The sequence below is a fragment of the Anopheles darlingi genome, chromosome 2 (assembly GCF_943734745.1).
Source record: "Anopheles darlingi chromosome 2, idAnoDarlMG_H_01, whole genome shotgun sequence".
In the NCBI taxonomy this organism is placed as follows: domain Eukaryota; kingdom Metazoa; phylum Arthropoda; class Insecta; order Diptera; family Culicidae; genus Anopheles; species Anopheles darlingi.
In genome coordinates this window covers 85,806,902-85,816,901 of record NC_064874.1, presented here as the reverse complement: position 1 = coordinate 85,816,901, position 10,000 = coordinate 85,806,902, and the positions used below count along the sequence as shown (strand labels likewise).

At 46.6% G+C, this 10,000-nt stretch overlaps 1 protein-coding gene and 1 long non-coding RNA gene across 5 annotated transcripts in view; one reads left to right on the top strand and one right to left on the bottom strand.

Moving 5' to 3' along the window:
• Window positions 1-10,000, top strand: part of LOC125951372 (profilin) — a 16,804-nt gene that overhangs the window by 1,744 nt on the left and 5,060 nt on the right. For all 4 annotated transcript variants that reach the window (XM_049680178.1, XM_049680179.1, XM_049680176.1 and 1 more), the window contains exon 2: window positions 1-48. This exon is cut by the window's left edge and continues 219 nt beyond it. In XM_049680178.1, the coding sequence (XP_049536135.1) occupies window positions 1-48 (48 nt within the window). The remainder of the gene's footprint in view (window positions 49-10,000) is intronic.
• LOC125951373 (uncharacterized) lies at window positions 3,932-6,487 on the bottom strand. The gene is made up of 3 exons (XR_007468780.1): window positions 5,410-6,487; window positions 4,091-5,348; window positions 3,932-4,024 (listed from the first exon to the last, which is right to left on the bottom strand). It is a non-coding gene; the product is annotated as an uncharacterized LOC125951373 (long non-coding RNA).

Sequence of the window (10,000 nt, the reverse complement as noted above, 5' to 3'; positions counted from 1 at the left end):
ATCGCTGGACACGATGGTGGCGTCTGGGCTAAATCGGAAGGATTCGAGGTAAGTGAAAATCGCAGTGCCTGAAGAGGGAGGGGGGAGGGGTGGTGGTGGTGGTGGTGGTGGTGGTGGTGGTGGTATGAATCATCATCATCATGTCTGTACCGTCGCTTCCTCGACGATATTGGACCCCTTCTATTCGATTTTTTTTTATCATCAAGAAGCTGGTTCAGGTTTTAGGAGCCGGCTTTTGTCGGCGGCGTTTTAGTGGCAGCCCGAGAGTGAGAGAACTTCGGCGACGATATCTCGCGCAGGTGAGATGGTGGTGAGCAGCGTTGTGAGCTGATCGGTTTGGGTTCGGTTTCACGGGGTGTGACCGCCGATGAGTCGCTGCTGCCGTATCAGAAAGATCTTTTTTTTCCTTTCGATAAAACCTCATGTAGCTGATATTGTTATCTTTGGATACGGCTACTAGTTGCAAAACGAAAGCTCGATTACATCATACCGTAATTTGAACAGCAATCGTGATGAGAAATGTGTGTGTGTGTTGCGTGGATTACATTTGAAAGGAAAAACGCCGACTCTTTGATGACACACGTATAGAAAGAGCACGTTGTGCCTAATTAACTACGTGTGCAACGTGTAACACAACGTGCGAATAAGAATTCATGATAGGCCGCATGTGGAGCAAGAGCAACGGGGCAGGGAAGAAGAAAACTTGCCGGCTCACTTTGGATTTTCAAAATGGCGTATCACAAAAGATACGTGAATTTCGCTTCTCACGACGTCGCTTTTGTATCAGGAGGCGACCTCTTCTTATTGACAACTATACTGAAGGTTTTTGCGTATTTTCTTGCACACATACAATTGTACGTAGTATTTGAATGATTTTCAATTAGGTTCCACTAAAATATGTTGCGCGCAGACAGAATGGAACCGAAAAAAGGGAGAAAAAGGAATCCCGCATCGCACGAAGCTCTCGATATCGTTTTGCGCTATCTCCTTAGGGCTAACCCGTTACCGCGAATTTTGCATACACACACCAACGTCCATTGCGGCACACGTTGATGGTTGGTTGTGTGTTTGTTCGCTAGCTTTTTAACGTGTGCGTGCAATACACCTCTCATCGAGAGCGAGAGAGCGAGAGAGCGCGAGGAGACAACGCGAAAGAAAAAATGCCGGCAAAAAAAATCGTTCTCCTAAACGCGAGAGTCGCAGAACCAGCAGCAAGCAGTGGCGCACACAAGATATGGGAAGCAAAAAGAGAGGAAGAAGCAACGACGATTCATGTATTTTAGAGCCGGCCGCGCGCGGGTTGCGCAAAGTGCCGATACCGGGGAAAACGAAAATTTCCCTTCCCCCTTCGAAGTGTGCCGCATTTGGTGGATACGATTTCCGTTTTTTGTTCGGCATGGCATGATAATCATTCAGGCAGAGAGGCAGACTGCTCGCGACTGCTCTTGTTTGTACTTTTTTTTTGCTTCTTTTCATCCGATTCTATGTATCTTGAAAGAGGGAAGACGTACGGCAGGACACCGACGCCGATGCTACTGATGTCCCTTGCTTATTAGTTCATCTCGCTGCCGCCGACGGTAGCTAGGTTTACCGTGTGTCCCAGCCTGCTGTTTCAATATGCACGCTACTCTACTGCTGCTTCTCAGTTACCACGCTAGATACGGGGTAATATCGGGGCGCCGCTGTTGTACCGCACCCCTATTCAACAGAGCGAAAACATGACGCGCTCAGGGGATGACTCATATTTCACATGGGAGCGAGCGTGCTTGCGTTCGTTCCTTCGTTCGTTTGTCACTGGTCGATGAAGAGCCGCGCGCGCAGTGTCATTGTAGGAAACATCCAATTTCTAAACGGGGGGCCCCCTTGGAAGCTCTTCTCAGCAATGGGGGGCTTGCCGCAACTGTGTCAAGGAACAGCGTGCGGATCGAAAAGCAGGTCATTTTTCGTCCATATCCGAATGGGTGCCAACTCTCTGGGCATCGTCGCGCGCTGCCCTCCAACTTTCCATTGACCTTTGGTCTTCAATCCGGACGTGGAATGTTTGGCAGTTGGTCCAAAAATTCCTTTCAACGTTTGTGCGGGGCCCTAATTAAGATTTCTCATCTAACGGGGCTCACCAGCGCCTCGTTCGTGGTGATTATTGTTACCGTGCCATCAGTACAGTACGTCCAACGGGAGAGAGAGAGAGAGAGATCACATTGACGCATTGAAAGGAAATGTTTTCGTGGCAATATTGATCGTTTGTCATTCAACACACGCGAAGAAATGATTCCTTGAGCCCCATTGCTGTTGGCCTCTGCATTGCTCCAAACATACCTTTGGTAGTAGATGGTTTCATTGCTGTTTCAATATTGGCATGCAAGGCATTGCTACCATTTGTATTGTTGCAGATGAACCCGATTGACAATTTATCAAACAGCGAAAGGAGTAGCCCCTGAACCTTGTTCCGTAATAAGAGCACAGCAGCCTACCGGAATTGTGCTGGGGGAAGCCACGGAACCGGAACTACTCGCCAGTCTTTACAAATGTTATCCACCACTCACTCACTCATCCTTTTTTTGGCCTGGAAGAGAAGTGAACACCCGGGTTTCGGATCAATTCCTTCCCGCTCTCCGGTCTTACTTCATTCCTCTGGTTGGCGTTGTCTGTGAGGTGCAATAAACCAACAAAAAGGAAAGGGAAAGAGAAAGTTCACTTGGTGTGGGTCTCTTCTTCTCGCCAGGCTTTTGAAATCTCCGACCTCTCTCAAGACTTTGTCGTTGGTGTTTTTGGTGATGGGGATGGATGTTGGTGTTGTCCCCTTGAAGATCGACTTTCCATGTTCGATATCATTTCGGCGTTCATTTCCAGCAGAACCGAAAAGACGGTGGTGCGTACATCCCATTAACGGGGGCCACTAGTGGAAGAGGAAAAGAAAAGGAAGAAGGGCTCATAAATATTTCAACGATTAACTTCCGCCACCTCGCCATACCGGAATCCGGTGTGTGGTGCTGGTGCGGTGTTGATGGAGTAGTGACCCTTCCTCGATATTATGTATGGGAAGGGGCAGCTTATGAGAGAATGAGTCAAAAGGGTTTAACCGACGCGAACCCCCGGGACAATCTGTGTTGGATAACTGTTTCTTTCGACTATCTGACCCTTTTTTATCATTTTTATTTATAAATTATGAATCATGCAGCGCAGCGCGAGAGAGGATGGTGCGGAACTACTCGCGTGCCCAGGATCTTGTATCATGAAATCAGGGAAGCAATGGTTTCATTCACATCATTGAGATCAAGAATGAGTAATTCTATTGTCAAATATCCATAGTCATGGGTAGAGTATGTAGGTAAAGGTCATTCAGTCAACAGTGATCCTTACGACTATGTTTACGTCTTCCCTTGATATTTGGACGAAATAGTTGGAATAGCGTTGCCTTGTGGAGTAAATCCAATTACCCTTGAGGAAGGTCGCCATCGCTTTGGGACTTTACGTTCTATAATATACGGGTATCAGCTGTGCGCGCGGCACGGTCGGGAGTAGGTATGCCACGGCCTCCACTATCACCACCAGCATGGCGGCAATTGATATGTGACTGACAGGGAGAGCATCACAGACGTCCAAGCATATTAGAGGGTTCATGGCATGGGTGTGCGTATTGTGGTGGGGTTTAAATGCAAGATAACACTCACACGAAAGAAGATTGTCCAAGTGCTGCAGGTGCATTTTTGATAAACGGTACTCGAGAACAATGCAAGGAAAAGTGTATTATTTGCCAGATACACTATCATTTTGCCTGAAACAAGTCTGCGTGTGACTAAGCGCGTCGCGTGTAGTTTACTCAACAAGGGGAGTTAACTAATATGTCAAGCCTGAGTTTGAGAGGAAGGGTCCACACACACGGTTGTGCCAATCATTCCGCCCCCCCCCCCCCCCCCCCCCCCCCCTTAAATCGCCCGGTCGTGGCTACGCTGATAATGATGACGCTGATCGGCATGATGAAGTTGATCAATCCATTAATCCCCACCCCTGCGCTCGCCATGCGCTTTGAAATGTGATGAATAATTACTGCTAGGAAAGGAATGCTGCATCGTCGTTTAGTAATGCTCACATGATGGGGGCACCTCTTCTCCTCTTTCTGGTTGGCGTCTATTAGCTGTGTGCGGCTAGGCGTGTGGAGGAACAGTGTTGCTTCGATGGTCGCGACGACGTGCAAAGTAGTCGATTACGACGAGGAGGTGCAGGAAAAGGGGAAATGGCGAAGTTGTTCCATTAGCACGCAAATGGAATCTATAAAGCCCAAAGCCTCTAGCAGGCCCTGTTGTGATGAAGGTTGCGTTTCCAGCAACAATACGTTGTGTTGGGAAGAAGATGAAGGTTACACTTGACCTTGTGCCTCGTCGTGTGGTGTGGAAGGTGTGCTACTGTGCTGTGATGCCAATGCTTGCTAATCAGAAAATGTTTTGACTTGCTCGTGCTAAAAGAGAAGAACTAATGAAAACAAAATAACCTAAACAACTTAAACTCATATCTACGATTATTTTGATCGCTTTGATCGGTGTAGCGCGTACGAATGTACATTTCCATTTTTGGAGAAATGATTTTGTAATTTTTTAATTCACCCATATTACAGTTTACTACCAAAAGTAGCAGAAAGCAAATGTATTGAATTGTGGACGACTCCCGCCTGAGATATTCGCCATGTTACTTCCGTTATTGTATTCTCCAGGCACAAGTGGAATATACTTTCTCCAATTGGTCCAACTGAAGCGCAGAGTCTCTGGAGTAAAGTTGGACAAACATCCGGAAAGAAGCGGATGCTTTGTGTTGCTTCATCCTGCCTCTCGCATTCCTGCAAAATGAATATTTGTCAACGACGACGCCGACTGTCGATACGATATGGATGAGGCGAATGTGATGTGAATCTCGGAACTCTTCTCCGGTCTGTCCTGTTACTTTGTAGGTTCTCTATGCGGATTCGCATAATGTCCATGATATTTTCGACGTTAAGCCACGGTTTCACTGTATCTGTGTGTGTTTTGGTGAGTTTACGATTGTGTGCTTTAGCACACACACGGGACGTGCGGAACGCTGCGGTCGGGTTGATGTGAGTCGTTTGACTGGATCCAGTCGTGGACCGCGCCCTGTGGGGTGCGATAAAAAGCGAAAAAAGCGCGGCGACCCGTCCTTCAGCTACAGAAACGATGTGCAGCGAGTCGCAAATACCGGCTCACGAAAAAGAGACGAGAGTGTGTGGTGCGTGTGTGTGTTTGTTGGCTGACGTCTGGGATTTTGGTCTTGTGGGACCTGTGACCTTGTGTTGATACACTCCGATTGTTGCTAACTGTTTTGCCTGCGTTGCTGCATATCTGTTAATTTTTTTTTAAAGAAATTGTATGTTTCTTTAACAAAAAAACAAATGTCATTTACCAAACAAGGGTGGGTTAGTAATGACATCTAGCACACAACCGTTTCGATGACAAATCATTGGAAGAGCGGATCACTAACAGTTGATTTAGATTCTAATTCGGTACGTGATGCGACAGGATACTGCTATGTGATTGTTGGGCGCGTGCTAAAAGAAGGAATCTCGTGCACCGGTCGATTGCATTCCTTTCAAGATTACAGATCAACGCCCGAACTCTGATCCTTCGATAGGAGATGGTGCCGTGTCTCGTTCATTTGCTCTCCTTCAGCACAACCACCCCATCGATGGTGGCGTCTACCGTAATCGGTCAGCAGCAAATATGTGAAACACTAGCTATCTTTAGAACCGTCTTGGGGGGGGTCCATTGTTTCCGGGGAATGATGCCCTGTTAGCAGTGTGAATGGTTCTTACTCATAAGATCGAATCCCTAAATGGTTAGTAATCTTTGTCGGTATTCGTCACCATCACCAGCGAAATGTGGCTTATGCCGACCGTCGTTCAGAGTTTAGCCATGACGTAATCTCGATGACTTTCGATGAGTCATCTGGTCGGCGGGACTGGGGAAAACAACAGGTCTGCGATGTAGCGTGATGTGCATCAGTTAATAGCTTGGAGAGTGAATATGTGACTGCATTTCTCAATTTATTTCCATAACTTGTTCTTAAATTGTGGGTTAGATATAAAAAAAAAGAATATTTGAAATGATAGGAACATGGCCAGTACGGAGAGACTTGATGTTTTATGACAAGATAAAATGATAAGCCCGGGATAAGCATTAGATGGCATTTGTGTGACGTGTAGTAGATTAACTTTAGCTCTACTTCTTTTGCGTGAGGCCAGAAGCATCTCAACATCTCTGTACTCACTCGTAGTCCCCGGTGCAGCTCGCTAATGATTCGGAAAACAGGGCCAATAATCGTTGGCCAAGGAAGGACGACAAAGCTTAGTGACTCAGAACCCCCGGCTACTCGTTTCCGTGCTGTGCTCCGGTAATGACGTGATAATTGATTAAGCGGTGGAAAAAGTAGACTTTGCTGAATGGCTTCTCATCTGCTTCTGAACCTTTCTTCTGCTACCGGATAAATAGATACACACACGGGTGGAGTACCCGGCCAATAGAGAGAGAGAGAGAGAGCACACACACATCAGTCGGAGGAGGGGAAGAATGTTTACTCGGAGTCCCTAGGACCGCAGGGACTGGTAATGAGGTGTTTAAACGATGGCTAGTTTGTGGCCATTAACCATCGCCATCACCACTCACGAAGAGAGAGAGAGAGAGAGGACAGCAAAAAAAAGAAACGAAGAAACAGTCTCATGCTGCATACCTTCTACGGTCTTAAAGGGGATGCTATGTGAGAACACACATGTGTTGACGACGACATGTGCTGCTTGAAAGACGTCTTTGTCTAACAATTGCAGCTGTTCTGATGTTTGGGCTTCTTCTCGTGTTGTAGATCGATCGATCTGATCGTTGGATGATTCGTCAATTTAGGAATTGTAGCTCTTCAAGCATAATCGATTATGTGAGATAGAAGAAAGCTTTAGCTACTCTCTTCTCTTTCTCCTCTCTGATGTGGAGGGTTAGATATACCGTTGGTGAGGGGAAAGGGGATGCTTTATGACACTAGAAATTCGAAAAAGAGCTTTAAAAATCCTCCAGCCCAGCAAAGTTTCGCCCGGCCGGCTTGGCGTGGTAACGAACTCCTCAGACTCAGGCTCAGAAATCGTTGGCCCAAATCGAACTTAATTGCCCGGAACGGTATAGAGATATGGTCACGACGAAGCTGCTGCCGTCGCCGCCAGCGCTTCCGTTCGCTACCTACACTCCTGCCCCGTGGTCATATGATGATGGTGGTCATGGTTCCTCGCCGAATCTTCTTCATTTCTTACGTTTCGTTAATATTTAATTTTGACTGTGCAAATATATGGCTTAACTAGGAAAAGTGCGGCTGGCCGACGCGTGTCGTGAGCAGAAGAGAAGCAGCAACGGCATCGTGCAGAGGAGAGTGTTATAAGCTCTCTAGACACTTAATACGCGTTGCGTTACGCTCCGATTTATCTGTGGCGGTTAGAGATCGGATGGCGAAGAAGAGGCTGTTCGCCACGCGTCCAGTGGACGTACGTTTAAAATTCCGATTTTATTTTAAACGCAAGAAAGTGTTTCACGCGAACCCCCCACATATTTGTGCAAAATCGTCTCCCTCGATTTTGTCTTTTGATTATGTGTGTGATCTCAAAATATGTGTTACTATATAACATCTGTGCTAGCGTTGATCCAAAATTGAACATTTGTGTCTAATGGTCAACAACCTTGAAGATGTGATGGTTGTTGGAAACAAAGGCAAAAACATCTTCTTGGTCTGAGGGGTCTATGAGTCTGCGTAGAGCGTCCTCATTCCCTAGAGGGAATGGAATGCCTATAGCGCACCAGAAATTCCCTCTTCAAATGCCTTAGATAGTCGAATACGTTGCCAGACCCCCCTCCCCCTACCCCTTTTTGGTCGACTTTCGGTGTGTTGGTCTCTCTATTTTAGTTGCTTCTTCCAAACATGGATCGTGGAATTTCTATTCTAAGACTGTATATTGTCTCTTTAAGACCTTTTTTTTTTATTTTGGTTCATCGTAAGTTCCTCTTCGACACATTTGTTGCATGACCTACCGTACTGTTTGAAGTGTGTTCGTTAGGCGTAAGTCAACCTGCGCACGAGGTTTATCGCAAACCACATGCCTATACGATGTTCGTCAAAAAACGGTTCCTTCAACTAAACTTCGTAAATACATTTGTTGAAGTGACCGACGTGTTCGGGCAGCAAAAAGTTGGAAGAGCTTCTTCTCCAAGACAGCCGTCGGTTGGTACCAGATGTCCACACTGTCGTGTCGGCGGAGGAATGCCGTTTCGCTAGAGAAATTATCTACTTAAAAGGTAAAAAATGGTCCGCCGGTTACACTCTTGAAACACGTTTCTCCGGACGAGTTATTATAACCTCATTTGGGCAGACGCGCCGCAGCCATGGCAATGGCTGTGTGACTCGCGAGATCCGGTCGTGATGATTCAGAATCAATCCCCCGTCGCAGCAACTGCCATACGGTTGTAGAAACTCGCACCTCGCAACTGGGATGTCGTAGGTTAGGGCTGCCGTGGCAGACAACTTTTTCTCAGTGTGGCAGGTAGATCGCCCGATCGTAAGAATTCTATATATAGACATTAGGATTTTAATGCGAGGATATGGGAACGTATACCACGACTGCGCTTTTCCCTTAGACCAGCTAGTAATGGTGGATGCTATATCTATGCTACTTGCATCACCCTCGAGCCTGGATGGTGTTGCCTGGAGTCCGTACTGAGTCACTGAAAACGGACCGGTTTTGAAGCCGGCTATAGAGACATTCGAGCAAAACGACCAGGCAGGTCCAAAAATATCGATGAGAAGTGAAGTGTTCTTGTTGGTTGTGCGTGTGCACTGCCACGTATGTACCGTGCATGTGTGTTGCTACCTTAGAAGGCGAACGAATGTAAAACCGTTAAGAACCGTTTCAACTTAGTAGCTAATGATCGATTGCCGGGTAGCGGTTCGGAAGAGTCAACTGAATATCGTAGTAGACACATATCGTACAAACGGAACTACGCGTCAGTTTAGCTATCTTGAGCCATGAACACACTCGTTGCCCCTGGTCAAGTGAATGTTTGGAGATTTCTATGACACTTGCTGCTAGTTGAAATGCACACGTAAGGTACAGTTGGCATAAAATGATCGATTACATTTTCGCGGTCTTGCGCACACATGTGTTTGCATAACGAATCTTTTATCTCCAATCACGCAGTGAAGAAAAAGAAACATGCGCAAGTAAGACAACCAGACAGACAGAGCAGAGCGTCTGATGAAAGATGATATACGAAGACGTGAGACGACCAGTGGAAGTCAACCTTCCTACTGGTAGTAAAGGGAGAGGGGGTCTCTGAATATGGAATGAGGAGAAAGTGATTACCATAACCGTTGGAAAGACACATAAAACCGAAATGTTGCTCCGGTCGGTCGGTCGGTCGGTCGGTCGGTCGGTTCATTCGTGTTCGGTTGGTGGAGCTGGAGCAGCAAAACCATCACAACAATAGCTCCACACCCTAATCCATACATTGTTGATCACGTAGTTGCCTGTTACGTGTATTGGCGCATAAGGGGACCGTTTTATTTCTCCAAATAACGAAGACAATGAAGACGAGCGACATGTCTTCTGTTGGATTCTGGGGACGTGAATGAGGGATGAGACTTCTGCTCGCTCCTATCTTCCTGATTTGGGGAGCTTGATTGAAAAATATCTCCAGCGCGCTTCGAACGTTGTTCTGTCGTCTCGAGAGAACTAAATTAACGAATTGAAGACATGCGTATGGCTGTACGAAATCTTTAAGTTGTGTCTGGGTAGGTAATATTCGAATCTTTACTCGATGCTGCCCATTTGGTTTGGTCTGTCTCTGGAAAGAGTTGCGCAGTACCTGCAGATCTTGGTTGGCGATTGCTTAAGAACAACGTTTATTTTCTTTGCAGAAGCTGCTGTTAGCGATGAAGCTGTTGGCTGGGGGTTTATATTTTTCTCTCG